This window comes from Panthera leo, chromosome A1 (genome assembly GCF_018350215.1).
Source record: "Panthera leo isolate Ple1 chromosome A1, P.leo_Ple1_pat1.1, whole genome shotgun sequence".
Classification (NCBI taxonomy): Eukaryota; Metazoa; Chordata; class Mammalia; order Carnivora; family Felidae; genus Panthera; species Panthera leo.
The window spans coordinates 81,445,944-81,473,393 of record NC_056679.1 but is presented as its reverse complement, the minus strand read 5'-3'; the positions used below and the strand labels follow the sequence as shown (position 1 = coordinate 81,473,393).

General features: G+C 61.8%; 1 protein-coding gene across 2 annotated transcripts in view; it reads right to left on the bottom strand.

Annotated features, from left to right (window-relative positions):
• MCF2L (MCF.2 cell line derived transforming sequence like) overlaps positions 1-27,450 on the bottom strand; it is an 86,265-nt gene that overhangs the window by 47,796 nt on the left and 11,019 nt on the right. Inside the window, exons 1-3 of one of the 2 annotated variants that reach the window (XM_042930535.1) lie at positions 19,370-19,452; positions 7,322-7,405; positions 4,645-4,759 (exon numbers count right to left, since the gene is read on the bottom strand). In XM_042930535.1, the coding sequence (XP_042786469.1) occupies positions 4,645-4,759; positions 7,322-7,405; positions 19,370-19,442 (272 nt within the window). In that variant the 5' untranslated portion in view covers positions 19,443-19,452. Of the gene's footprint in view, positions 1-4,644; positions 4,760-7,321; positions 7,406-19,369; positions 19,453-27,450 lie in introns of those variants that run through there. The other variant, XM_042930528.1, reaches the window with a different exon arrangement.

Sequence of the window (27,450 nt, the reverse complement as noted above, 5' to 3'; positions counted from 1 at the left end):
CAGGGTCTAGAACCATAGGGAGAAGGGGGTCAGGGTCTGGAACCACAGGGGGAGGGGAGTCAAGGTCTGGAACCACAGGGGGAGGGGGTCAGGGTCTAGAATAACAGGAGGGGGAGGAGGTCAGGGTCTGGAACCATGCAGGGGGGTGGGGGTCCCGGGTCAGGAACCCTGGGAAGGAGAGGGGCCCAGAGGTCAGCGCCAGAGCCTGGGGCATCTGCCCCCTGGACAGGCCTGTAACCCAGATCATGGTATGTGTGGTAACAGACTTGAGCCAGTGCACAAAGACAGGGTTACACGTAAAAGAAATCAAATCGTTACCACTCCTCTTCGCCTTTGTGATGAAGTTTCTCCAGCACAACCGTGTGGTTATTCTCTTGTCTCAGGAGGGCCTGGACTGCGTCCCTCTCCCCAGCTCACTGGCCCATCCCTTTGCTCCGCGGGGTAGCGCCACCCTGAGGAGGTGGCTGCCTCCTCTCAGAGTCCACTCCTCCTGTTTTTGTTAAATTTGCTCCAATGGTCATTTCTTTGCGCTGAACCCTCCACGGGAGCTGTCCTTACCACAGTCTCAACCGCCCGCGGCCGGGAGACTCCCTCTGAGCTCTCTGTCCTCTAGCTATCCTTCCCAGCAGCCAGGTGGCCACACCATGCACTGTCACAGCCAGGACACAAGCCGGGACACCACACCATGCACTGTCACAGCCTGGACACAAGCCGGGACACCACACCGTGCACTGTTGCAGCCAGGACACCTGGGCCCAGTCCCTAAGCAGCTGCAGGCCCCACATGGCCCACAGGATGCAGGCGGCCGCTCCAGCTGGAACACCTGGGGGCTCCCCTCCTCGCCCCTACTCCACACCTGACGATACCCATGACGCCCAAACCTTCACTTTTAGGTGACTGCTCCCTGCTAACCTGGGGCCCACGGCACTGCTGTCTCCAGCGGGATCTGCAGCCCCTCCCCCAGTCCTGCTGCCCCATTTCACCGAGAACCAACCAGACCCCTCTTGAGGGGGCCCCAGCCCACAACTGGGCCGCTCCCCCCCTTCTTCCCTTTCCACAGTCCACACCCCTGTGCACAACCTACTTCGTTACTGAGAACGCAAGCGACACGACTTCACTCCTTTTGTTCACTGTTGGGTCTGAGTGTGTCCGGAACATAGACATTTCTCGCAGACAGCAACGGGGTGCTCTGCCCATCGCGCCTCTGCCTGGCTTCCTCTCTGTTGTGCAGAGGTCACAGGGCCACCCTGGGGGCAGGGCCTCAACCTAGGCGAGAGCTCACCGGGTGGCCCGTGGAGCCACCACCACACCGCTGGGCGCTGGCCGACCACTCCCACGATCCACAGCGTCCTTCCACGTGACTGTTTTCTTCAAAAGACCACATACATCTGACACACACGGACAAAGCCTGCCTGTCGCGATGCCTTCTACAGGGCCTTCTACAGGGCCTTCTACTGGCCTTCTACAGGGCCAGTAACGATCCACCTCTCAGCTTAAGCCATGGCTCCCTCCATTTGCACTCACATAAGACAGGGGAAGTCAAGTCAGCGCCGAACATGCTGCTCTAGAAGCCAGAGTTAAAGCTTGGTTTAGAGACTGAGTTCACATCTCCGAGAAGCAGGCTTCATGGGGGATCCGACCGTTCCGCAGGCACAGACGTGGAAAGGCACACACCAGGCTGTAATCCCATCCTGTCACCTGTCTGTGTGGGGGCTGTTCCCTCGTTTCTGGAAGGGGCCACCCATCTCCGACCCCAAGGGTGAGAACAGAGATCTGCGGGTGGTGCCCCTTCCCCCGGCACGCAGGGGAGGGCCCAAGGGAGAATGCAGCAATTGGCCCCCCCGGGCTCACACAGTAGGGCCACCTCTCAGCCATCACGGGCCTCCCCTGGTGCCAAGCTGGCCCTCATCTTGAAGATGTGGGCATAGGGCCCTGGCGTTCCCCAAGGGCATGTTTCTGCCCTACATTTTTAATGAGCACCGAGCAGCTGCTCTGTGCTCCGAAGGAGGGCCACACTTTCCCTCCCTTTAGAGCTGCATTCTCTGCAGGGGCGAAGCTGCTCTTCAGAGTCGGCACCCCCGATGGCACCCTGGGGTCAGGACTGACAGCATGTGGAGGCAGCCGGACTCCAGGCCCAGGCACGGGTGTCCACCTCACTCTGACTTCCACGCATCCTGTCCCGCACACCGAACACCTGACCGCTCTTCTCTGGGCCCCTCATGTCCGTGGGTCTCTCAGCTGTCCTTTGAGACCATGGTGCGCTGGGCTTCACTACGTGGGGGTTTATTTGTGGGTGAAGGGGCACGCGGGGTGTGGTAGGTCCAGATCCGCCACTCCAGCCCCGGAGCTTTCTGTGGTCCTTGTCCGGAAAGAGGAGAACCATGAATAAAGCACATGCTGGCCTGTGCCCACTGTGCACCCTCGTCTCCGGGAACGGAGATGCGCAAACCGGCCTCCTGGCCAGCTCCACACCACCTTGGAGCCACAGAGCCACAGCACTCCCTTCCCTCGGCCCTCGCATGTGAGCCACGTGAGCCACACCCCAGGCCTGTGAAAGGAGCTCATTCTGCTGGGGATGAAAAAGGATGGAAAGGTGGCAGTCCTCATCGAAGGGGAGAGAAGGGGCTGCAGAGATCATAGGAGGGAGCCTGCGAGGCAGGGTGGGTTCGTCTGCAAATGAAGTGTATTTGTGCAGCACGTGCCTGCTGTCCTGGACCTGCCTGCTCTCACAGACACAGACCAAAACGAGGCTGTAATTACGACCTTTTCGGAAAGCTCCAGGAAGCCTGGTGGGCAAGGGGCCCTGAGTGGGGGAAGAGCTGGCTTTCGCTTCTTTCTTTAGGTGTGGGTGATGGAGGGCCTCCCTGAGGAGGTGGCCTGGAATATGAAAAGGTGGTCCACCAAGGGGCAGCAAGTGCAAAGGCCCTGAGGCCATTAGGTCTGAGGCTCAGTGAGGGTAGAGACTTCCAGGGGAGGAGACGTGCAAGCCTGGAAGGTCTGAGAGGGCTGCCCCCACCCCAGCATCATGCCTGCTTGTGGCCTGGGACATGGCTCACCTCCGCACCAGGCCTGGGCTGTTGGGTGTTGACATTTCCAGATATAAACTGATTGTTGACTTTTGAAACAAACAGAGTCCCCTGGGGTCCTGGCCCTGCGCTAAGCGGTCACTGCAGCAGTAAGGCTCATCCCGGACTCAGGACGGCCCCCACCTGGGAGACCAGAGACTGCATGGGGCATCCCCCCTTTTCTTTTTAAATCCCTTGAACTTGTTATTCCCTGAAACCACTGGCAGGTTCAGTCACTTCAGACTCCAGTCGCTGCCCCGTCCTGCTGGCCGGTCCCCATGCACCCCTCCCCTAGAGCCCTGAGCATTTCCACACCTGTCCTGTCCTGGGTCCCCATGTCCTTGAGTCCAGCGTCTTGGCGTCCCTCCTGAAGGGCCACCCCTCAATGCCTCACCACAGCGAGCATCTTCCCACCACCTTGTGTGGTGACCTTACTCATGCCCCATGACCTTGACGGCAGCATGGGGCTGACTATGGCCGTCCTGTCTCTCATCCTGAGACCAAGGGAAGACACACAGAGATGCTTTGCCGTGTTGCAGCTGCCACCAGGAAGCCCCTCAAGGGTGCACAGCTGGCCAAGTGGCCGTAAGGAAGGCTGCTGGGCTCCCGGGGCCTGGCCGTCCCCACACCTCACTCGGCCACCCAGAACCTGGTGCCTGGAAGGACAGGACGGCAGATGCTGTGCGACCCAGGATGTGACCCCAGCTTTCTCCTGCCAGATGACCACCCAGCACCCATGTCCCTGAAGAGTGCTCCCTTCCCCTCTGCCGGGTTCTAGAAGAACCTACGACCCCCCTGTCATCCCCCCCCAGCGCTGATTGGTCATCGCCGTTGGCAGTTTTCACGCAAGAGGAACCAGCCAATCAAACTTGCTGTCTTGGTCTGTTCTCTGGATTAGACAATTCGCGGAGCAATAAACCACACAAATTCAGAAAGCCGTCCTTAGCAACACTAATGAATGAGCACGGTGTCCCCCAGGGATGTGGCAGCCTGGGCCCCCACACTACGGCGAGCCCCCCCATCGCCCTTGATGTCGCCTGAGGAACCAGGTCACCCGCGAGGCTGTCTCCACCTAACGCCACATGGTGCTGGTTCCTTGTCAGGGCATGAGGGCCACGTCCTCACCACCTCTGGGCTGCCGTGGACACCCCAGAGCTGACCCCCCAGTGGTGGGGTGTCTGCCTCTCGGCTCCTGGATGTGGAGGATGCCCGGCGCGGCCACTGAGGTACAAACGAGGTCTCCTTGCCTTTCTGGAAGGTGGGACCCAGCTCTGCTCGCAGTAACAGAACCAACAGCCAGGGGAGTTGCCTCTAGGATCACTTGTCCCGCCGCAAGGAGCACGAGGGGGACTAATGGGCCGGGCCCCGGAGGGTCTCACGACCACCTCTGCCCTGCTGCCTCCTTGTTGTGTGTCCCTCCTGCTCGGTGTAGCCCTGCCAGTGTAACAGACGCGGGATGCTGGGAGCGGGAAAAGGGTCCAGTGGGACCCTGGCCCCGGCTGCTCCGTGTGGGCTGTGTGACCTGGGTGGGACCCTGGGCCCCCTTGGCAGGACCTCCTCATCTGACAGCGACACACACCTGGGGATGCTGGTGAGGTAGGTCATGACATTCTGGAACTCCTTGTCGGGGACGTCGCTGAAGGCCGGGTAGTCTGGGAAGGTGATGACCGGGCTGCCGTCCTGCCCGCGCCCACCTGGGGAGAGAGCAAGGCAGCACTGAGCCCAGGCGTGGTTTTCATCAGGGAAGGAGTGTGAGCGCTTGGCGTGTGAAGAGTGACGCGCGCACAAACAGGCACCTGTCACTCTGCCACCGCAGGGCAGCCAGTCCCACGCGGCTCGTCGCTTCCCAAATGAGCATAGTTGTACAGAACCAAGAACGCGCCGAGTAGGCTAACACCTCAAAGTACGGTTTTCTGCGCCTCGTAAATGCGTGAGTCGCTTTAAACCCCGCACAACGCTCCGTCTCTTACCCCAGAGGCCCTAAGGCTCTGCATGCGTCTCTCTCTGACGAACCACTTCAGACAGTTTGGGTCTAAGGGGGTCATCCCCTTGGCAGTGTGGCAGGGGAGGGAGCAGAGAGCACACTTCTGAGTGGAGACACACAGCAAGGAGGAAAAGGGTGTGGGGCTCAGGACCTGGGGATGGGAGCTTCAAGCAGAAGGCTGAATTCAGTCTGGGGCCTATGTGGTTTGACGTGTCCCACAAGCAGTCTGGAGAAGCAGTGGACAGAGCAGGGGCTGATGACACGCCCGAATCACCCGGGCTCAGGTTCCATGTCTGCCTGCTAGTCGGCGCCCTGGGCGGCTGGGGACGGCCACTTGATGGGTGGGACCCATCTCTCCTGCCCTGGCCACCTGTCTTGGCCCATCGGCTGCAGGCCAGGTGCCATGTAGCTCCCAAGGCCGGGCTGCCAGACATGGTGGGGTCCACCCTCCCTGCTCACAGCTCCCTCCTGGACCCTGGCCACCCTCAGGGAGGAGGCCCACACCATGGGGAGGAGGCCCACCCTGTGGGCAGAGGCCCACCCTGCGGGGAGGGGGAGGAGGCCCACCCTGCGGGGAGGAGAGGCCAGCAGCACACAGGGGCCCTGAGATGCCACATGTGTGAGTGATGCCCCCGTCTAGCCAGCACTCCATGGGGTGAAAGAACCACTGGCCACACTTTCTGAACTCCCCCCTCCCCACCCCGTCCGCCGGAATTAACAGCAAATCAATGAAGGGGGTGTCTCAGGCTAAGGTGGGGGCAGCGTGAGCAGTGCACACACTGACGTGCATGCGGGCAGCCCCCTGTGGCAGTTCCCCCAGCGTGTTTTAGGCGCGTCCTGCACAAGAAGTATCGATGGACGTTGATGGAATTACACCAAAGACCTAACTCTGCAGGAGCCAGAGGAGGGTCCCCATTGGCAAGCAGGGCTGTGCACCATGGATGGGGCAGGGGTGGGCTCACCCTGAGCCAGCACCCATATCCTCGGAGGAATCGTGGGTAGGACGTGAGGTGGGGGCAGAACTGCCTTGGGATGGATCCGCCGTCAGTGTAACTCAGCCAAATCCCATCCTGGGAATCCTTCAGGTCCACCGGTCCCTGTGAGGCCCAGCCGGCTAGGACAGGCCCACCCAGGATGATCTCGGAAGCCCTGAAGTAGGACCCTCCTCACGCCTGCACAGTCCCCTCCCGAAACACTGGCTGGCATTTGAATGACAGAGAGAAGGTGTGTCCAGAGGGGTCCTGGGGCTCTGCCTCCTCCAAGCCAAGAGGTGGTGGGCTTACAACCTGGAGGAAGGTCAGGGTCATTAGTCTGGGTCACAAGTGCACTAAAGTTGTGAACCTTGGGGTCTTGAAAGGCATGGACGGGCTGGGGAGATGGAAGGAGCCCGCAGACCCTTGACTGAACGTCTTGTTGGCGTGGGCCACGACCCCTGTGCTGTAGCGGTGACCGATATGCCTCACTGTGGACAAGCCCCCCAGAGGCCCCACATCCTGCTGACGACCTTTGATTCCCCCGGGTTGCCTGAGCTCCAGGGCCACGTGTTAGGGCGTGGCCTGAGGCGTGGTTCCCGGCCCCTGGGAGAAGGGCCAGGGCAGCCCCACGGGCACGGGGCTGGCTCTCAGGGCTCAGGAGGGGAAAGGGCCTGTGAGTAGGGCCGAGCGCCTGGGAAGGGCAGGTTGTCTGATCCCGACGGGGGTACTTGTACAGCTGTGAGGGTGGTCACCACAGGTGCCATCACAGCCTTAGCACCCAGGATGTGCCAGCACCGTCCAGTGGCTGGGGTCGTGCACCACAGCCAGACAGGATGGCAGGTCATCCTACAGGGTGGAGACAGAGCCCGGACCGAGGGACACAGGGGCCCCAGAACAGGCCGGTGGGACAGAGCCAGCCCCTCGCCCCTATCAGCTGTGCTCTGGGGCCTCCCCCACGGAAGCTGGGTGTGCTGGACTAGGGGGGTCCCTGGCCCAGGACGCTGCAAGGATGAGGGCAGCTGTGTCCTTTCCCACTGCACCTGCTGAGGGAACATTCTGGAGACTGCAGGCAGGAGCTCTCGGGCTGTGTCCCTCTCAGGACTGACTTCCGGCCGGCTCTTCCCGTAGCTCCTGGCCAATGAGCCCTGAGCCCCCTCCTCCCAGGCAGCGTGCAGCGTCTCCTGGCCCTTGGTGGAATCAACAGCAGGCCGTGCCCAACTCGCAGTACGTGGACTAGGTCCCCTTGGTCACAGCCCAGCTCTACCCCAGCCCCTCCCTCCCTCTGGCCCAGCACTCACCGGACAGATAAGCAAAGCGTTTCTTCAGCTGGTCCTGGATGTCAGCGGCACAGAGCGGGGTGATGTCCTGGTGCATGATTTCATCTGCGGGCAGAGCAGAGGGACGCGGCTGTCATTCGGTGCAAACTGCCTCATGCAGCCATGCGCATCAGCCAACACTTAAAGGGACCAGCGGTCACGTGCTCGGAAAAAGGGATTTCAGTTTCCAACGTGCAGAGACCTTTGTCTCTTGGTGCACAGAAAACTGTGTGCTGGGTGGTTTATCAATATTTAAGATGTGCCATGTGTCAGAGGCACAGAGAAAGGAACAGAGAGGTGGCGGGAGGGAGGGAGGAGGGACGGAGGGACGTGCAGGCAGATGTGAGGGCAGGCAGCACCACCCACCCAGCACTCGCTTTGGTCTGCCAGCCTGCACCCCCGACTGGAGGTGGTCCGGGCATCCCCACGGCCACCACAGCCCAGGTCAGCGAGGACACCGGGCAGCAGACACACAGAGGTCCACCCCGCCTGCCCGACATGGACACAGGAGGGCACCCGGCCGGGTCCCTGAGCCAGATACTGATGGAAAAGGCGGCTTAGTGTACAGGCTGCGAGTCCTGGATCGGGGTCTGGGGTGAACTGGGAGCAGCCACACCCTGGAGGCATCGCCAGGAAGCAAGAAGGTTTTGCGAGATTCTGGGCACCTGGGGTCAGGGCTGCGCGTGTCACTGCGGAGAGTGTGAAACTGGGCGCCAGCCCCTGCCCTGGTGTCTGCGGGCTCCTGCGTTTCTGAGTCAGCGCTTCGCTAGCGCTCACGTGATTCACAACCAGACCCTCGCTGAGCAGCGGAATTTGCATCCTGGGACATTTACACGATTTCTCAGAAGAGACTCAGGACCCAATCTGAGACGCCAGCCAAGAGAGCCTGGAGACACGGGAGCTCTTCCAGCCCGAAAATTCCAGTGGAGCTGCCGAACGCTACCTGCACGGACCAGCCTTGAAGCCGGCTCTTCCGGTCGTGCAAACAAGCAGGTGTAAACAGGTGACACGACTAGGCACACAGGCAGGTTCCACCATCCTGGCGTGCCCTGCCCTTCGACCCTGCCTGCCATTGACCGGGCGCCCGCTGGCCCCACAGAGCGGCAGTGGCAGTAGCCGGCGTCAGGAAGTGACAGCAGCTAGTGCTCAGAAGGTGGGGACCTGCACTGAGTCCCCAAGGGTGAGGCCGCCGCCCACAGGCAGCACGATGCCTCGGCCATGGCTCTCCTCCGTGGGAGGAAATTCAGGACATTTTCCTGAATCCCAGGCAGGGCGATTTGTGCCGAGTGCAGCGCGCACCCTGCACGGGGGAGGGGCTGGACCTTCAGATTTCACATCGCATTTCCCTTCTCATGGCAGGAAGGAGTCTCTGCACAGTTAATATCAAACCTGTGCCACCTGTGCTCAGGTTCAGCCTCTGCAGCCCCAGAGACGCACATCGTTGAGCACAGACCATGGGAGGCACTTCTGGAGACCTCCCAGGGGCAGTGGAAACAGCACGGACACTGAACTGGCAAGTCCTTAACGGGGACCCAGCGTCCGTGAGGAGCACAGGGACTGCCTAGACGGTTCCCCAGACCTCACCACCACCCTAGACCTCAGCATCCCCACTGGACTCCAGCAGCCCACGAGGAAAGAAAACCATGAGTGTCTGGGCCTCTGATGGATGGTAATTCTTGACTGGGTCTGACTGGCAGAGCCTTTAAGCCCACTTCCTCTCCAAGTACCCTCTGAGCTCAGTCCTGCACAGCACAGGCTGTCTGTGCTCTGAGCCTGGCCTACCCTGATGGCACAAGGCCTTCCCACATGCTAGAGACAGGGCCATTATTGCTGACCATTCCTGTACTTTCAGTGACAGAGGGACAGTCCTGCTGGCTGGATCGATGTCAACATGAGCTTGGTTCCTTGGAGAGATGTCTCTGGGCCTTTTCACCACCCTCCTGTGGGCACTGACCATTCTCATGTTCCCAGAGCTCCTCCAATGGATGGACCAAGGTCCTTCAGGCCTCAGGGCCTTTGCATGAGTTGCTCCCTATAATGCTTCTCCCATTGTCTGCTGGCCAGTCCAGTATTACTCACTTCCTGGCCAAGATGTTACTTCTTCAGGGAGGCCTTTCTCCACCTCCTGGCCTGGGCCAGGCCTCACGGCATCCTGCACACAGGCCGGAGAGCCTGCAGCCCACTGCTCAAGCCCAGGACCCGGCCCAGCGGCCCCTGTGACAGGGGCACAAAGAACTTGTGTGGACAGGGGAAGCAGGAGGCGCACGAGAGGGCGACTTCCCCGAGCAGCACTGGAATCCAGCTAAGTCGGCACGCAGGCTGGTGCAGAATTTCCGGAGCCCACAGATAGCTGACCACGGCAGCGCGTCTGCCTGCAGCCTCACTGCGGATTCCACGCGGGTGAGGTTTTGGGCGCAGAACTTGCTCTGACAGCATGCCGCAGGTCTAAGGCGCCGTTCCAGGTTGAACAACAGTGTTATTCTGCAGCCTGCACTGGAAACAGCAGAATCCGCACAAACGGACTCCGTCTAAAGGTCACTATGGCTTACATGTCACTGGCCACCCCTCATAAAGCTGGAAATAAGTAAGGACCACGGAAGTAGTTTTCGTCACGGTCACCTGGCGGCTTCGTCAAGCCCGCGGGCTCTGGGTCTCCGGGTGCGCTGGGCATGTCTCCCCCAACCCCGAAGCGCCGCTTCTGCCCACCCTGCTTCCTCATTCAGAAGCGTGGGTCTGCAGTTTGTGGCAGAGGACAGGGCACTGCTAGTCCAGCAGGAAGTGGGGGAGTCCACGGGAGAAGGAGCAAGCCTCAGATGTCAGCAGTCCGGACAGGAAGGGGGTCGCCCCACCCGCCGGCTCATTGAAAAGGTCAGGCGAGGCCCCACTCCTGCACAGAACCTCTCTGTGTGAACACAATGTCTCACAGATAGCTACCCGCTTCCTGTCTCGGCCAGACGTGAGGGGAGAGCCCCGGGCGAGGAGCCTGTCACAGGGTCACGTCTGACGGAGGTTGACGCGGGGCACGGGCACTGAGAGGGCCCCCGGGGCCAGGGTTCAGCGCGGCTCTGGGAGCCATCTAGAAAGACAGTTGCACCCAGAACATGACAGGTGGCGCACAGCCCACTTAGCCTCGCTCACGACGTTTAGCCGCCCCAGGACCTGGCTCAGCTCCAGATGAGGACCAAGGGGAGAGGCCCCAACTGCCACAACCTGCTTGTACCGGAGCCACCAGGCCTGGCCCCTCTGGGCTGCAGCCGGAGGGCAGGGGTGGTGCGAGTGTCTCCTCTTTAGATCTTTCTTCCCGACACGGTGAGACTGGCCTGCAAAGTCCCCTCTGGCAAAGTGACTTAGAACCTGCTTTGGTTGAGGACAATTTCCTAACAGGGGTTGGGCAGGTGTCCACTCGAAGGGGCATCGATCCTCGACTTTCCACAGCAGTGGCTGCCTGTGGCTGTGACAAGGGCCTGCGGTGGGTGCAGAATTGGGTGGTGGCGACTGTCCCGGGTTAGGGAGCCCCGGTGCACTGGGAGAAGCCTCGAATTTGGGTTCAGAGGCTTGTCCCTGCTGCTTCCTGGGAACCTGGGGCCTTGCTCAGAGGGAGATAGGACCTTGAGAAAGGCACGTCAGTGGGGGCTAGCAGCAGAGGCCCTCTGCCATATCTGTATCTGCCTGAAAGTCCACACCTGGAGGCTTCCGTTTATTTTCCATCGAAACACAACGTGAGGTCTTCTCTGTGTCCATAGTAGAGTGGCACATGGGGTTGTTTTTGGCAACACAGGTGGGCGGGATTCCCACGTCACCGAGCCCATCCAGCAATCTCCGAGCCAAGAGCAAAGTGTGTGCAGACGGAACAAGGAGAAAGGAGGCTACAAACAGGGAAATCCAGACTGAGTGGGGAGGACATGGAGGCTGCAAAGGAGCCCACGCGAGCTCACAGGTCAGGGTGACATGGGAGGCTGGGGGCGGGGCAGGGCCCACGAGGGGGCAGGCTCTGTGATTTGGGGTCTACACTGGTTGTGTGGCTGGCTCTGGCTCTCACAGCACATCATCCTGGACGTTTCCAATGGTCATTTGTTCCTGGATCAGGGCACAACTGTATCATGTCACGTCGTGAACTCAGTTCAGATGATTTCCTTATCTCAGGAAGAAAATCCTTATGTGTTTTTGCTTTTTTTGTTTTAATTTTTTTAATGTTTATTTTTGAGAGAGAGAGAGAGAGAGAGAGAGAGAGAAAGTGTGAGTGGGGGAGGGGCAGAGAGAGAGGGAGACACAGAATCTGAAGCAGCTGCAGGCTCCAAGCTGTCAGCACAGAGCCTGATGCAGGACTCAAACTCACCAACCTTGAGATCATGACCTGAGCTGAAGTCGGGCGCTTAACCCACTAAGCCACCCAGGTGTCCCCTTACAGGTTTTTAAATAAAATGCTGCTCAACCAAAACCGCCATCAGGGAGAAGCACCCTCCAGCTGCAAGCTCACTGGCACGCGGGGGGGCAGGGATCTGGAAGCCGAACAAAGTCAGGCTGGGCCGCGGGTCTGTCCCTCCCGTGTCCTGCCCGAGGCCAGTGCACAGCCTGGAGCCCTCTGGGGCCACGGGGACACCGTGTGCAGATGAAGATGTGCAGGCCCGAGGCCCAGCACACCTCCTCGGAGCTTCAGGTCTGCATCTTCCACGGCCACACCCCTTGCCTGATGGGTCTACGTCAGGCCTTCGTGGGAACCACCAAGAAGCCCCTGGAAGGGGCACGCAGAATGGACAGCGATCTGTCCTGGATGCACCACATTTTCTATCCCGCCCCATGCTGGCCACAGCCCCTGAGGGGGTTTCACAGCCGGGGCAGGGATCTCGAGGCCACCCCATGGGTGACACTTAGCTGAGGTCACAGCCATTTTCAGTTTGACAGACAGCAGGTCAGAGGCTGTGCTGTCGGTGACACGCTTAGGCACACCAGGAAGGTGTCTCCGTCTGCCATCGTCAACACCCATTCTAAGAGAGGTGTCAGCCAGGTGGGTCCCAGGACACACTCTCCACCCCTGCAACAGGCCAGGCACCACAAAGGGTCCCTGCTCACACCTTACACCCTGGCTCACATGTGCTCAGGGCACTCTCTCCCATAGGGGGTTAACTGCATCACCTCTGCCGGGCATCCTGCGTGCCACAGGGCCATGGCAGACGCCAGGCTGAGATGCCACACACCGTGTCTTTGCCAAGGGCAGCAACCAAGCCCCGATGAGCCTCAGCATCCTGCTTAACACAGGCTCCAGGCAGCTCGACCAAGCTCACAGAGACAGCACACAGGCCAACGCCGTGCCCTGCCCTGCCCCATATCCCTAAGTAGTGCTCGCAGTCCTGCTCCCACTGTGGGGTGTCTGGGGTCAGAGCCCCAGAAGGTCATCTCTGCACACTCTCAGTGGTCAGGGACAGCACTGCCACCCTCCAAACTGAACAGACCACGGACTCTGGGGGGCTGGTGGGTGGGCGTGCTGAACACGTCCAGCTCCTGCAGAGCTGAGCAGAGATAACATGCGGGGAAGCCGATTGAGCCGGGCCTCATTAAAACCAAGACACGGTTCTCAGTGAAATTCTGACATGAGCCTCTGCAGAGCTCCCCCAGACCCAAGGCCTTAAATCAGTTAAGAAGCAAGTATTTCTTGAACGTCTACACTATGACCCGTTAGTGCAGCGGAAAGGACAAGACGTTGAAGAATTTTTTAAATGTAGCGGCTGGCTAGCACAGCTCGGTGACCTTCTGATGGATCCCACAGGAAACCTTTAATTGTAGAAACAGCGGTCGGTCACTGGGTAACTAAATACCCCTCATGTATCAGTGGGTTTGTCACCCCAAGAGGTGAGAGCATTAGTATCCCATTTGTTGGATGAGAAAACTAATGAACAGAGAGGCTGAGTTGCCTGCGGCTGCACAGCAGGACTGCACAGATTCCAGGGGCAGTAGCTCAAAGGGAGCAGCAAGGGTGCAGCCCCTCTGAGGCCTGTCATGGGGTGGGGTGGGGGTGACTTCCAGGGGCGGGGTAAGTGGAGGTTACTAGAGGCGCCTGGCAGTGAGCCTGGACAACGGGCTCAAAGGAGCGAGCTGGAGGAGACGGACCTCTTGGTGGGCCTGGGCCACGCGACGGCAGGCTGCGGGGTCCTCACCGCACGTGCTTCTGTGAGTGCCTTACCCTAGTATCAGTGGTCGGAGAAACAACCTCCGGCCATTACCAGAGGCGTTTAAAATCACCCCGTAATTCTTGACGATTTTTCTCACAGCCCGAGTGGAATTGTGACTCAAGGTGGTAAACACTGTCGCCGCCAGCGGTGGAGGAGACCGCGTGGTCGCTGCGCCGTGAGCCCGCACACACGCTGCGCGGCGACGCCCCAAGCTGCACGGTCCCCGCTGGGGACCGCGGGGTGTGGAGCTGCTCACGCCCCCCGCATGGCCTCCTGGCAGCCGCTGTGATGGGGGCCGGGGGGCCGCAGACTGCTGGCGGCGTCACCCTTCCTGCGCGGGGATCCCCGGTTTCCGGGCAGAGGCAGGCACGGTGACCCCAGGCGCTCCTTCTCCTGAGCTGCTGTTGGTCCGCACAACCGGGGCAACGGTGGCGGCCCCTCCTAGCGTGCCCGGCGCCTGGCGTGCGGGGGGAACTTGGTGGTTCCCAACGCTCGTGGATGTACGGCTTGCCCTGGGTCCCCTCGCCGGCGAGGGGACTGGCTGCTGGACCCCACAATTCTCTCAGAGCGTTTTCCACTTGGCTGCCGTCACCCAGAAGAACCTCACAACGACGGGAGACGCTGTTCATTTCCACGCGGCAGAGGACAAGGATGGCGGCTGTCACAGCTGCCCGCGTAGGACTCTGTGGCTGGCACCCCGAAAGCACCGACGCTCTACACGGAAAAGGGCGACTCCGTGTCGCCGAGCCTCGCACGCACGCGCACACGTACACACGCATACGCGGCACTGGCGCACCGGGACGGCGCCGCGGGACTATGCTCACGGCGCAGCGCCCGAGTCACCCCTGAACGTTCCCTGCAGACCCTGTTTCAGAGCTAGATTTGACAACCGCAACCCCGTTAGAGGAGGAAACGCCTAACATGGCTCCGACCCCACATCCGGGAAGACAAGGACCCCAGCGCCCCACGCGGCGCAGCCCTGCATCCGGGCCGCACACCGGCCTCTGCTCCTTCCCCAAGTCCTCGCCGAGCCCTGGAATCTGTGTTCGGGCGACGGCTGTCAGGCCCACCCGCGCCCCTGCCTGGGCCAGCCCGTGAAAGCCCTCCCGCGGCACCTGCGGGGAGTCCAGGCCCCCAGAACACAGTAAGACCCAGGGCCACATGCCCTCCCTGCATTCACACTGCCTCGGGCCTCTCTGGACCATTCCAGAACATTCCTTGGGTCTGCCCTGCTGGCCCGGAAAGTCTCTGTGTGGGTAAGAAATGTCTTCACATGCTCGGTGCACGTGGGTCCTCCCTGCATTCTGGGTGGGCGCCAGCCCCACGCTGGGGAGGCCGCAAGAGGTCAGAGGACCCCCCCCCCCCCACCACCACAGAGTCAGCCTCTGCAGGTCTGGTTCTGGCACTTGACGTAGAAGGTGCTAGAGCCTGGAGTGCATCTGGATTAAGGCAGAGAACAGCTGTGATCTGTGGGGACAGAACGGAGGTTACATTCAGGGCCAGTGTGGCCACCCAGGTCACGTGGGGCTCTGCCCTGCCCTACTCAGCAGCTCTGTTCACGCTTCCCAGGCACGACCCCAACCCGCAGCCCCAGACCCCTACAGCAGGCGGGAAAAACAGGAAACGGGGGCGTCCTCGTTGGCGAAATGGCAGTGGGGCTGGAAGCGCTAATGAGCTCACTCCATCCTTCTAGGACTGAGTGTGAGGGACACAGGAGGTTGAGGTCAGTGCTGGCCCTAGAGAGGCCTCTACCGGGACAGCACACCTTGCCTGCCTGCTGGAGGTCTATAACCACGCCGGTGGGCACCTCACCAGCCGCCAGGACAGGACAGGCAGGGAGGAGGCCACACTGGGCAGCTTCCGACGGTTCCTGGGCTGCCTCGAGTGTGTGGTGTGGCTGGACCCCATCTACCAATATGCCCCATTTACTGAACTCTTGTGCCCACGGTCATCACAAACACAGCTGGGCCACTCCTGCCTGTGCCCTCCGTCTCTGGTTTTGTTGTAAGGTCCACAAAGGTGATGGGGGAGATGGGCCCAGACACAGAGCCTGGGCAGGTGGACGTCTGGGAGCCGGCACTGCCGCACCCTGGCCACATCCCCCTCCGTCCCTGCCCCACAGAGCAGCAGAGTGGGAGGCACTCCCCAGAGGCTGTGGAGCTGGGGTCCGGGGCGTGGGCTCGGGGCGGGGGCTCCTGACAGCCGGGGGCCAGCTCTGACCCAGGGACCTGGAGCTGAGAAGGGGTCCTTTTGCCACAAACGAGGGCCTCCTTCACACCCTCAGCACGGTGTCCCCGCGAGGCCGCCATCTGGTGCCCATCCTGCCTGGAATGCTGGCCTGGCTGCCGATACACTTTCAAGCCACTTGTCCCAGAAGCCCCTGCAGCCCGAGGCCTCCACACCCCTGCGCACACGCAGCTCCCACCACAGATAACCATCAGAAAGGAACTCCCTTTCAACTTTCCTGAATTTGAAATCCCTGTGAATCCAAGGGTCACACTTGTGTTTAATTCCAGGGAGGGCTGCACTGCCCCCTGGCTCTGCGGCAAAGCGTGCACTTGTGAGGGTTTGGAAACCAGCGATGGGACCCGGAATGTTCATGGAGTCCATGTCCCACCGAGCTGGGAACCAGGTGGGAGGCTGTCCTCACCCGTAGGCAGGCGCAGGAGAGTGGGCTCACCGCTGGTCCCATGCTGCTGCCGCATGGCCAGGGCAAAGCCCGCCAAGGGGCCTGGGAGGCTGAGCGTTACCCCCCTGCTCGGCCCCCGCAAACAAGCCTCAGGCCAAGGGAGGCTTGAAAGGAGTGTTACAGGGCCTCCTGGTCATGCTCTGTGGGCAGATCAGAAACCCAGTGGGGACGTAATTGGCACCAGATTTTAAGGCGCAAATGTCGAGGAAGAGGGAGAAAACCATAGAACTGAGAGTGTTGTTTGCTTGTGAAGCCACTGGACTCCACACAAGTGCCACAGTGAAGCCCCGGACAAAATCAGGACTCGGTGCACCTGGGAGCCTGTCGGGAGCTGGTCCCCGCCCCCACAGTGCGTGGCCAGGTCCAGGGGACCGCAGAGCAGGGATGGCAAGGGCCTTGCCGAGCTGGAAGCATCACCGGACACGCCCTCAGGCCAGAGGTGGGGCAGCCGTGGCAGGCCCAGCGAGGAGGCCTTGTGGCCACGTGGGTGTCTCAGTGTAACACACCACATGGTCAGTCTTCGGGGCAAGGACAGGCTGATGGGCTGAGGGAAGCTTACGAGACCTGCCAGGCATCAGCCAAACTAGCCCAAAAAGCAGGGCTGACTGGGGGCAGGTGCCATGGACGGAGAGCCAACCCCTCCCGGAGCTCGCTGACAGCCGCCCTGCGAGCTCCTGCATCGAAGGGGAGGACCCTCACTGTTGCCTCAGCACGGGACGCCGTGGACCCTCACTGGTGCCTCGACATGAGATGTTGTGGACCTGTTGTTATTAGCAATGTTCCTGCGGGTGAGCATCGCACACTGTCCCAGGACTGCACTAAGTCCTCAGAGGAATCTGCTCATGTGGCCTGGATGGGGCACCAGGACGGGGCCCCAGGACAGGGCAGCAGCCATCTCTGGCTGGGATTATTCCATCGAGGCAGACCCAGCGCCTGGGGCCCCAGGAACCCTGAGCCCAGCGAGCTCCTGGAACAGTGTCCTGGGAGAGGGGTGTTGTGTGGACCGGCCTCAGGGGCCGAATGGGCTGATGCCTGAGGATCTGAGCAAGCGTCCAGGGCTGGGGAGGACGGGCAGGGGGGAGGCGGAGGAAGAGGCGCCACCTCACATGTGTCCAACAGCCAGCTGTGCGCATCCAAGGAGTCAGACCACCGTCTCCCACTCTTCAGAAGCCTCGACTTAGGGTCAGCCCCAGAGCAGTGTGTGTGACAGCCCACCAGCCACCCTCCCTCTGGCTTTGGGCTGAGCCTTCTGCGGTTCCTGGCCTGGCCCTCCCCAATCCCACACCCACCTTCTAAGTACGAAGAATTCCGTAAATCTAAAAGCAAATAGGAAGTTGCTTTATGCTTCACGGAAGACACGTCCTCAACAAACAGGAGCAGGCGGGCCAGGGCGGCGTGGATGGGAGGGCGCATGTCTTGTGTCCCTGGGGCTCCGCCAGGATGGCCTTTGGGACGGGTGCTGCCTCTCTCCAGCTGGGCCAGCAGAGCAGGGCACAGGTGCTCCAGGTGCTGGCCCACCGGGAGCCCCTCCACACCTCCCCGCTGGACACACACACGGGACAGCATCTGGGAGGCAGGGGTGGAGATGGAGGGACGGAGGGGTGGGGGCGGGTCAGGCTTCAGCAGGGAGGGGTCATGAAACCGCTGTCATGAGGGCAGGCCAGGAGGCGCCTGGTCTGTGACAGCTGTGTCACCTTGGGACACCGGACACGCCATGGCCTCCCCCATGGTCTCCTGTTGACTCAGGACAGTACCAGCCTCCCCCGAGCAGACGTGAAGGGAGATGGTAAACAGCAGGCGCCCATCCAAGCCAGCATGCAGTGACCTGGGGCTGGAGGAGTGTGGCCTCGGGAACTGTGCCCACAGCCACCATGGGACAAGGATGGACCACCACGCACCAACAGCTGCTCCCTCGGGCAACAAGCACCTTCGTTTTGGGGAAACAGCAAATGGTCCGTAGAAACCGAGACAGGAGGGACGGGGCATCCCTCAGTCACAACAGGCCAGGTGCCCGGGGCGCTCCTGCCCCACCCGCGTGCTCACAAATGCAGCACGTCCTAGCAGCCCCGAGGATTCTGAGGGAAAGTTCCAAGAATCAGAACTAGACCCTAGTTAGGAAAACGAGGGGACGTCTGGGGTGGCCGGCGAGGCCACGCTGGGGCGGCTCCGGGGACAGAACACATGTCAGGTGCCCCGAGAGTGCTCACGGCCAAGCTGCGTCCCACACGGCGTCCCCCCCAGGACTGCGGCCTCCTCGCCGAGGCCCCCAGTCAAAGGCGACTCCCCACACGCTCAGCACCTGCTGCCGCGTGTACGCATGAGCCATAACCCTTCCCGCACGGCCGCCTGGGCGGTTGGAGCCCCGAGTCCTGGGGGTCAGGAACGTTCTTGGCCTCAGCCATTCACCACACACCCAGGGTGTTCGTCATAAAGCTGGAAACTTCAAATGTTTACCGGTTGCCGCTGACAAGCCAAGATTTGACTGATTCATTAAATTTCCATAAACAGCTGATGAATTCTTTGTCCCTCTTTGTCAGAAGAACCTGCCTGAAAATGTGCTCATGACAAATTACTTCAGGATGAGCACTCTTCTGTCCTCAGGACAGGAACAAGGAGACGTGGCCATGCCACCCAGGGCCCTTCCCCAGGGTCTTTGTTCTCGGGGATCTCAGGACCTCAGCAGATCTCAGAAGTGCCAACCCTGTGACCCTGACGGGAGCAGGTGCGACGAGAAAGGGCCACGCAGAGCCAGGGCGGCCGTGCACCATCACAGGCTGGGGCCACCATGGGAGAGCCTCCAGGGGAGCGGCCCTGTCCCTGCCCCCCCAAGCCCTGGGGCTCCCGCGCGTGCACAGGCGTGTCCACAGGAAAGCGTGAACAAAGGAGGCTTGGGACCATCTCTCCAGCTTCCAGGGTGAGCCGGCAGAGCCCTCGCGGCTCCAGAGGGACACCCGGCAGGGAGAGAAGGGCAGGAGAGCAGTGGCTGAGGCTCCAAACCCACAGCGGCACCTGACACCCCCCCCGCCCCGCCCCCAGAGCTCCCTTCCCAGCAGCACTGGCTCCACCCCAGCCTGGACCCCACTTATACCCCCATCCCTGGCTGCTGGCTCTGCAGAAGGCCTGGCCTCTCCCCCTACCTCCCCCAGCTAGCGCCAGCTCACGGCCCAGACGCACCTGTGCTGGTCTTCAGGAGGAGCCACAGCCCGGAGATGTCCTGCGACAGCAGGGAGATACGGCTTAAGGTCATGCTGTCGCCACCAACGTGCGTCAGGAGGCGACGGCCTGCCTCCCGGAACGCCCGTCCTGGGCGCACAAAGGAAGGCGGCAAGGCTCCATTTTGGGGCCACCAGCCGGCCTGCCCCCCAGGGCCTTGGTGCCGGCTCCCCAGCAGCGCGCAGCTTGCTAGAAGTGCTCGCAGCCAGGAACTGCCCAGCCCCCTCGCAAGCCTCCTGCAGCCCCGGCTCCCTCCCTGCCGCCCGTCAGCACCCTCCCTGCGGGGGCCCCACACCCTCCTAAGTCGGCCCCCAGCCCGTGGGCGGGGCAGGGTCTGCACCTCCAGGCCTTGGTGGGGGGGCACCTCGCCTGCCCAAGTCTGTCTGTCCAGTTGGTCCCCCGCTCCTTGGAGAGCTGTGTGTGTGCACGGATGTTCACGTGTGTGAACAGGTCCTGAGCAGGTGAGATCTCAGACGCCCCCAGGGGCTAAGAACATGGAAAATATAACGGGGAGGGGGGGGCCCTTGGGGAGCTCGTTAAAATGTGGGTTTGTTTCTGCCTGGGGGTGCAACCAGCCTGGTGCTAATGAACTCCCAGGTGACAGGAGGCCATGTCTGAGGACCAGGCTGTGGGCAGGAAGAGGGGAGGGGCCCAAGGAGCCCCCCAGCCCTGGGGAGCAGGGTCTTCAGGCTGGAGCAGGGCTGGTTTGGGGCCTTGTGATAGGAACCAGCTCTGGCAGAAGCCTTCAGGGCATTTGCAGAGTGTACCCCCACAACCTCCCTTGGAACATAATGTCACAGACTCGCTTTCCCACCAGCCAGGGCCCCAGGGGCCGCAGGGTCACGCTACTGGGGCACCGTCACTGCACTGGCAGCTGCCGGCACCCGCTCCACACCCGCCCCCTTCCCTCCTGTCACGTGACCAGACTGACCTGGTCTCTGCTGGACAATTCCAATCCCCTCCTTCCTGCTCCCCAGCCTCCCCCGCTGACGCTTAATGCGTTGGCCGAGAGACAGGGTGAGGGGACGTTCAGGCAGACCAGGGTGCAAGCCCCTGGCACAGTGGGCCGGCCTCCTCCGAGCCAAGCCCATCCAGCCTCCTCTGAGGCCGCCCTCACCGGCATCGCCCTAGCCGGGGTCCCCAGCGGCATGGCCGGATTAGCTCTGTCCGGGGCACTGGTGCGGCTTCCTCGCAGCACTGGGCAGGCCTGGGCGGGACACCCTGAAGTCCAGCATGCAGGGAGGCTGTGCCCAGCAAGTAACCGGCAACCAAACAGGAGGGCCGAGAAAGAAGGTGTCAGACCCGAGGCTCAGCCACCAGGAGGGACGTGGCTCTTATGCAGGAGGAGGACAGGGCCACGTGGAGGGGCGAGGGGCTCCAGGGACGCTTCTCCCTCCCCATGCCCCCATTTTGGTGCCACAGCAGGCTCTTGTGGCCTAGGCCTCAGCCTCTGGGCCCACGGTGGGCACTCAGTGCCACCAGCAGCTGCCTGTGCTCTCAGGAGGGCGGCAGCCACGGGGGTATGACCTCGGCTAGGGGCCGTCTGTACCCAGGATGCCTGCCCGCATCCGTCCTAGTGTTCCCCACACCCTGCTGGGCCAGGCCCTGGCAAGAGCGGGGTCTTGCACCCTGGGACACATAGCCATTCCTGGGCCTCACCCACCTCCTTTTTCCCACCCTGTCAGAGAGAACGGCTGCCCGGAGCCAGCCGAGGTCCACCCCAACTCCTGGCCATTGGACTCACGACTGACTGAGTCCACAGTCTGCCCTCCAGGCCTGCCACTGTTCTCAGGACACGTGTGTGGCCACACCTGTGACGGCACCTGTTTTCTTGGTTTACTCTCCAGGTGGGGTCCTAGCAACCCCCCACCCCATGCCTCTGCCAAGCATGCGGAATGCTGGTCCTGGGGCTCACGCAAAGCGAGCACACGCTCTAAGACGGGTCCCTTTGGAACTGGGACACAGCATTCACAGAGGCAGCTGCTGGTGGGACGTCTTCCCTCTGCAGACCCGTGATTCGTTCATCCCAGAAATGTGTGCCAGCTGCTCTGGCAGGCATGGGGATGGAAAGTGACAGCGCTCGGAGGTGGGTCGTGGTGAGCAAGCAACTTCTCCAGCCCTGGCCACTGTCCGTGAGGGGCCAGGACCAATCCCAAATCAGTACTGGGCTGGGCTGGACTCTCTGCCCCAAACACCCACAGAGTTGATCCGTTGCCGGCTTTGAGTTTTTCCCCAAACGCGTCCTCCTCTGAGGGCACCCCTCACCCACCCACCCTGAATGGCGACCCGCCGTCTTGCCCTGCAGCCCCACGTCCCCCGGGTGCTCACACCCACCCCGTCCTGCCCTCATGGCCTGCATCCCAAGCGCTCACACCTGCTCTGACCCGAGGCCCGGCCCCCAGGCGAGCTCCCTTACTTCACCTCCCGCTGCTCGTCCAGTGCCCACAGAGGCCCGGCACATGTGTGTTAAGTGGCTGCGGTCACAGGTGGGCTCGTGGACCGGTGATGAGGGCGCGGAGGTGACAGCGTGTGGGCGGTTTCTGTGCGTCACCTTGTCGGTGCCAGCCTGCCGCCGCCCTGGAGGCCGAGGGTGGAGTTTCGGCTTCCAGGAGGCATGTGCGCCCCGTGGCAGGGTCACTGCCCCCCTCGCTCACCGCAGTTCCCGCCCCTGGCTCTTGGCCACAGTCTCCACCTCGAACCACTGCCCCTCCCTCTGTGGCCCCACCAGGCCCACCAGGAACAGCCAGGATCTGGTGGTTCTGCCTCTGGCTTCACCTGCACCCAGAGCTGTGTTCTCTGGGGGACCCTGTGGGGAGCCAGCCTTCCAGGGCAGGGGCGTAGGGACCAGAGGCCAGGCAGGCATTTCTGCCCAGTCTCCAGGGCCAGAGGCCAGCTGGGAACTGGCTCAGTGGCTGTGGCCCTGAGAGCCTCCGAGGATGGCCTGGGGCGGGGGCCTGGCCCTGGGATGCATTGCCAGGGGTTTGTGGACATCAACCCTGATTGGGTGATGACAAGTATTAGTCACTTTTCTCAAAAACGGATAGAGTCCCAGAGCCCACTCCGTGTTTTCCTCTGTGTGACAGGTGGTGAAGCCACCGCAGGCCAGTGGGTGCCTGGGGACAGAGCTGTGCACACAGAGCCCGCTGTCGGGCACAGGTTTCCCCTCAGGACGCAAGGGCCAGACGATTTTGCAAGTATTCACCTCTTTCTGACCAACAACAAAGGCAACTTTATGTGGTTCCACCCCACAGTGCTCGCAGGTCAGGGGAGGAGGGAGGAGCCCTGTGGCAGAGACCGCGGCCAATCCATGAGGGTGGGGGCAAACTGGATGGGGCAGGTGTGAGCGGCCTCAACGGGCAGGTTGTGCTGTTTCCTGTGCAACATGCCCGACTGCGACGTTGTCTTCCCTGGAGGGCTCCTGGGGCCAGGTCCTCTGTGCCCCTTCCTCGGGGAGAAGCCTGGGGACAGGGAGGCCCCGTCTCTCCCTCCTCAGCCTCAGGTGAGTGATGGACACTGTACATCACCACGAACAGGACGTGCTGGTTTATGTGTGGAAATGCAACGGGATCGGTCAGAATCTGTAACGTTTGGCACCCAGAGTAGGTGACACACACTTGAAACACAAGTGTGGAGGACCAGTAGGCCCAGCGCTCATGGTCCTTCAGCAGCTGCGCCTGACTGGTCCGTGCAGGCGTCACTCCTTCCCCATCCAGGGGCGCAGGAAAAGCTAAGCCTGGCACGGAGCAATCTCCTTGTGGGCAAACCCTTGTCCCTTTAACCTTACAGGTGAATCTGCATGACCTTAACACGCGTTCCAGCAATGGTGCAGGGAACAGGGCCAAAGAGTGGCTCCCGCCAGTTTCTGCCAGATGCCGGCGGGAGGGGGCGGCGCTGCTTCCTGCATCCAGAGCACAGCACCTCCCTCACTACCTGCCTTGTCTCGTCACCACGGCAACCCAGGCAGGCAGGTGTCTGCTCCACTGGGGCAGCCGGGGAAGCTGGACACTATGGCTGCTGTGTACTCAGGCTACTGTCTTCCTCCTGAGGCCCCTCCCCCCAACCCCCAGCCCCTCTCCCATCCCCTTCTGGAGCCCCCCTCCTGCCTTCCTAACCCCCTGCACCCCTGCCCTCCTTTGGCTCGGCTGGATCCTTCTATCCCTGTCCTTCTTGCCCTCGAACCCGCTGCTTCTCCTGCGATGGTGCTGTCCTGGGCACCCCCCAACTGTTCCTCCCTCTTTCTCTCAGGCTGCCCTTCCTTCTGACTTCAAACCGGCTCTGGTAACCCCGTCAGCTGAGGACAGCGAAGCCCCATCAGGCACGCGGGCACCCCACCCTGATGCGGCCCTCAGCTGCCCTTCCTCTTACACACCAGTCTCACACTTCACTGCACTTCTGTCAGGCCCAGAGGGGGCGGCCAGTGAGCACCCGGTGCCCTGGCTGGGACTCCACCCCCTGAAGGTCCTGGAGCCAACACCAGGTGCCCAGTGGCCACCTGCCCGGTCTCCTCAAGCTGAACTGGAAGGCTCTCTTTGGCTTATTGGAAAAACAAACCCACGAGCGGCAGCCATCATCACATCTGCCATGGGCTTCCCCTCGTCCAGGAGTGGCCTGGGACCCAGGTGTCATCGCTCCCCTCCCGAGGGCACAGGCTGTGACCTGGGGTGAGCTGGAGGGAGCCTCGTCCTCCTCCTCCTGGATCAACAACTTCTCTCCACACACCTAACAAATCCGGGTGGGCGCTGGGGCCGGGTACACAAAACACAGCTGGAGCCTCAGGTTGATTAAAATGCCACCGTAGGCATGGACACCGTCAGGGCGAGTCCTTCCACGAGACGCCCGTGGGTCTGGGAGCAAGCCGGCCTCGCCCTGGGGAGCTGGGGGTGTCGGGCGGAGGGCGTGCGGCATTCAGATGGCGGCTCAGGGCACCGCCTGCCTGACTCAGTGCTTCCCACCCCAGACAGGGAAGGCAGCCGTGTCCCCCCACCGTCAGGAGGACACAGGTGGCGTGTGGCGTGTGCCAGAGGTCGGAGGGTGCGCAGAGGTGACTGACACACTCTGGATCATGATGGCCGGGGGCTCGGGACCCACCGAGGCTCCCAAAGGGAGTTCTGGGTTCCAACCCGGCCACCGAGCCGGGGTCAGGCTCCTCCGTGGAGGGGCTTGGTAGGTGACCCCGTGGTACACAGGAGTGGGGCCAGGCATGTCTGACGGGCTGAGCCTGAGTTTCGTGGGGGCGGTGGGAGAGGCAGGAGCAGCTGAGAGGCAGGCCAGGCCTCGCCCACGGGAGCCAGGACCTAGGGCTGCTGCACCCAGGTGTTGGCGCCCACTGGAGGCTCGGGGCAGGCGCCAAGGGGCCTGCACCCATAGGTATGGCATCTGCATCTGAGGAAGGGGTCCGGACCGGACATGAGACAGCACGTGGGAGGACGGATGTGGCATCAGGGGGCCCCTCAGGAGGGACACCCGGAGAGGGAGGAGGGAGGCACGGCCCGGGGCTCAGAGGTTCCGCGGGAAGACGGCCAGGGTAGGGGTCTGGGTGTGCGGACAGGACAGGAGCCTGCACCGTGTGGCCGGGTCTGGGGGCACACCTGAGACCTGGAGCTGCCTCGGTCACTCAGGGAGTGCCCAGGATGGCAGGGGCCGTGGGCCACATCTGCCACCTCGGGGGTCACCAGCCCCATGTTCCAGCACCAGCACCTCTGCTGCTGCCCACCTGTCCCAGGTGACAGACAGGGTGCAGCCTCCCCGGACCCCATCCTGCATCCCAGCAGCCCCACCGCCAGGGCATGGGAAGGCAGCTAGGGTCTGAGCCAAGATGCCTGTGATGGGCTGTGGGCTCAGAGTTCCTCCCACTCCCCACCTCCTGCTCTCCCTCCTGGGGTGATAGGCGGGGCCCGGGGTGGGGCTGCTGGCAGCTGGCTGCAGCCCTGCAATAACCTGGAGGGATGAGTCATTAAGGTCAGAGTCTTAAACAAAACAGGTGGCCTGTGCTCTGACAGGGGACAGTGACCAGGACAGGGTGTGGTGGTCCCCGAGCCTGGCCCTGGGCTCTGCCCCTGGATTGCCAGTGGTCTTCTCTCCGTGGAGCACATAGTCTCCAAGCAGCTGCAGTTAGCAGTTAGCGGGGAGACTGAAGCACCAAGCTCCAGGTGCGGGGACCCCACCCTTCACCCCAGGAGCATGCAGACCCCCCCCCACCCACCCAGGGCAGCCAACGCTGAGTGGCATGAAGACAGAAGACGGGGGCTGGGCGTCCCTGAGACTGGCCTTGGGCAAACTGCAGGGGCCCTGCACCATCGCTCCCACCTTGTGGATGGGAAGACTGAGCCTCTGCCTCAGCACACAGCGAGGAACGAGGCCTGTGGGCTCCAGATGGCGCCAAGGCTCAGGGGCCCACGCCAGCTGGACCCAGATGGAGCGGGCTGTCCGCACAGTGGGGGGGAGCAGCTGCCCCCGGGCCCTGGCAGAGGCGCCCCAGAGAACAGAGACCTGTTCAGAGGCCTGACCTCGTCCTGAGACAAAGGGTGTGGTGGGGGTTCTGGCCAAGGGTCCCACATCCCCAAGCAGTGGGACAAGTCGAGCCGCTCCTCAGGCAGACGGGTGGACGGAAGGATGTCTGGAACCATGGCAGGGAGGGTTCTGGCCGCAGGCACACCCACCAGACCTGACGCAGTTGTCCCCGCCAGCACGTCTCTGCACCTGCCGGGAAGGGAGGTGGCAGGGGGTCCAGGACCCATCCGAGGGGTCTAGCCACCTCAGGGTGCAGGGACTCTCGCATTTCCCAGCGTTCCCTGGACACCCTGGAGCCCTGCAGCCGGTTATAGTCAGGGCCACGACTCCTGTTTTCAGCCCAAGCCCCCGCTCATATCCCCGTTTTCTTTCTCTGGGTTGCACTCCACTGATGGTTAACTCTACTTTCTTCATAGACTCGGTTCAACCCTTGAAAGACCATCCCAGTCTTGACCCCAGAGTTCTTCGTCCCCGTGCTGTCACTGTTTCAACCCGGCCAGTTTATCTTTCTGGGATGCTAAGCAGAGGCCCCTGACCCTGTGCGGGGCCCCGAGTGTGGGTGCCCAGCGGCTTCTTGGGAGACTGCATTCCCAGGCAGGACTGAAGGACCCATTGCATCCAGAACCTCCCTCCAAGGCTTCTAGAAGTCGTTAATCATCCCGGAGGGTCCTTGTTTCATTCCAGAAATCTGAGGTCCCCTTTTACTTTCAGACAACTGTGAGGCACAAAATAGCTGTGGTCCAACAGACAGGTGCCCGGGAAGGGGCAGGTGGCGGACTGGGGGAAGCAGAATTCCCGAGGCTTCCCACAGCAGGGATGGACAGATGAAGGCCGGCCCCAGATCAGAAGCTCCCAAAGGTCTCTTATCTCTGTTAAATTAGGCTTTTACTTGGAGATCATGGTAGACCCACACGCAGTCGTGGGAAGCAGTGCAGAGACCCGTGGGCCTAGTACCCCTGCTGGCCACGCCAGGCCTCCCCGTGGCCACACCACACTCCCTTTTCTATGTCAGTGAAGCCATGTCTCTGTTGCTGTTCTGTGTTTCATGTGTATTTTTAAATTTTTTTTAACGTTTACTTATTTTTGAGACAGAAAGAGACAGAGCATGAATGGGGGAGGGGCAGAGAGAGAGGGAGACACAGAATCCAAACAGTCTCCAGGCTCCGAGCCATCAGCACAGAGCCCGACGCGGGGCTCGAACTCACGGACCGCGAGATCATGACCCGAGCCGAAGTCGGACGCACAACTGACTGAGCCACCCAGGCGCCCCACGTGTCTATTTTTATTCAGAGGCATGAGACTTGCGCACAGGCTGATGGCCCGTGCTCCCCACTGTCCTCACCTGGACCCCGCTCCTGCTAAGGCAAAGATCTCCGGCAGAGCCAACGCGCCTTCCGACTTGAAGCCATTCCTGAGGTGTTTGTGACTCACCAGTGAGGATGGCCTGCTTCCCTTCAGACCCATGTCCCTGCTGTCACGGGCATTTTGGGGGCTACAGCAGGGCTCCCTCACCTCATCTCACCTCCTCTGAT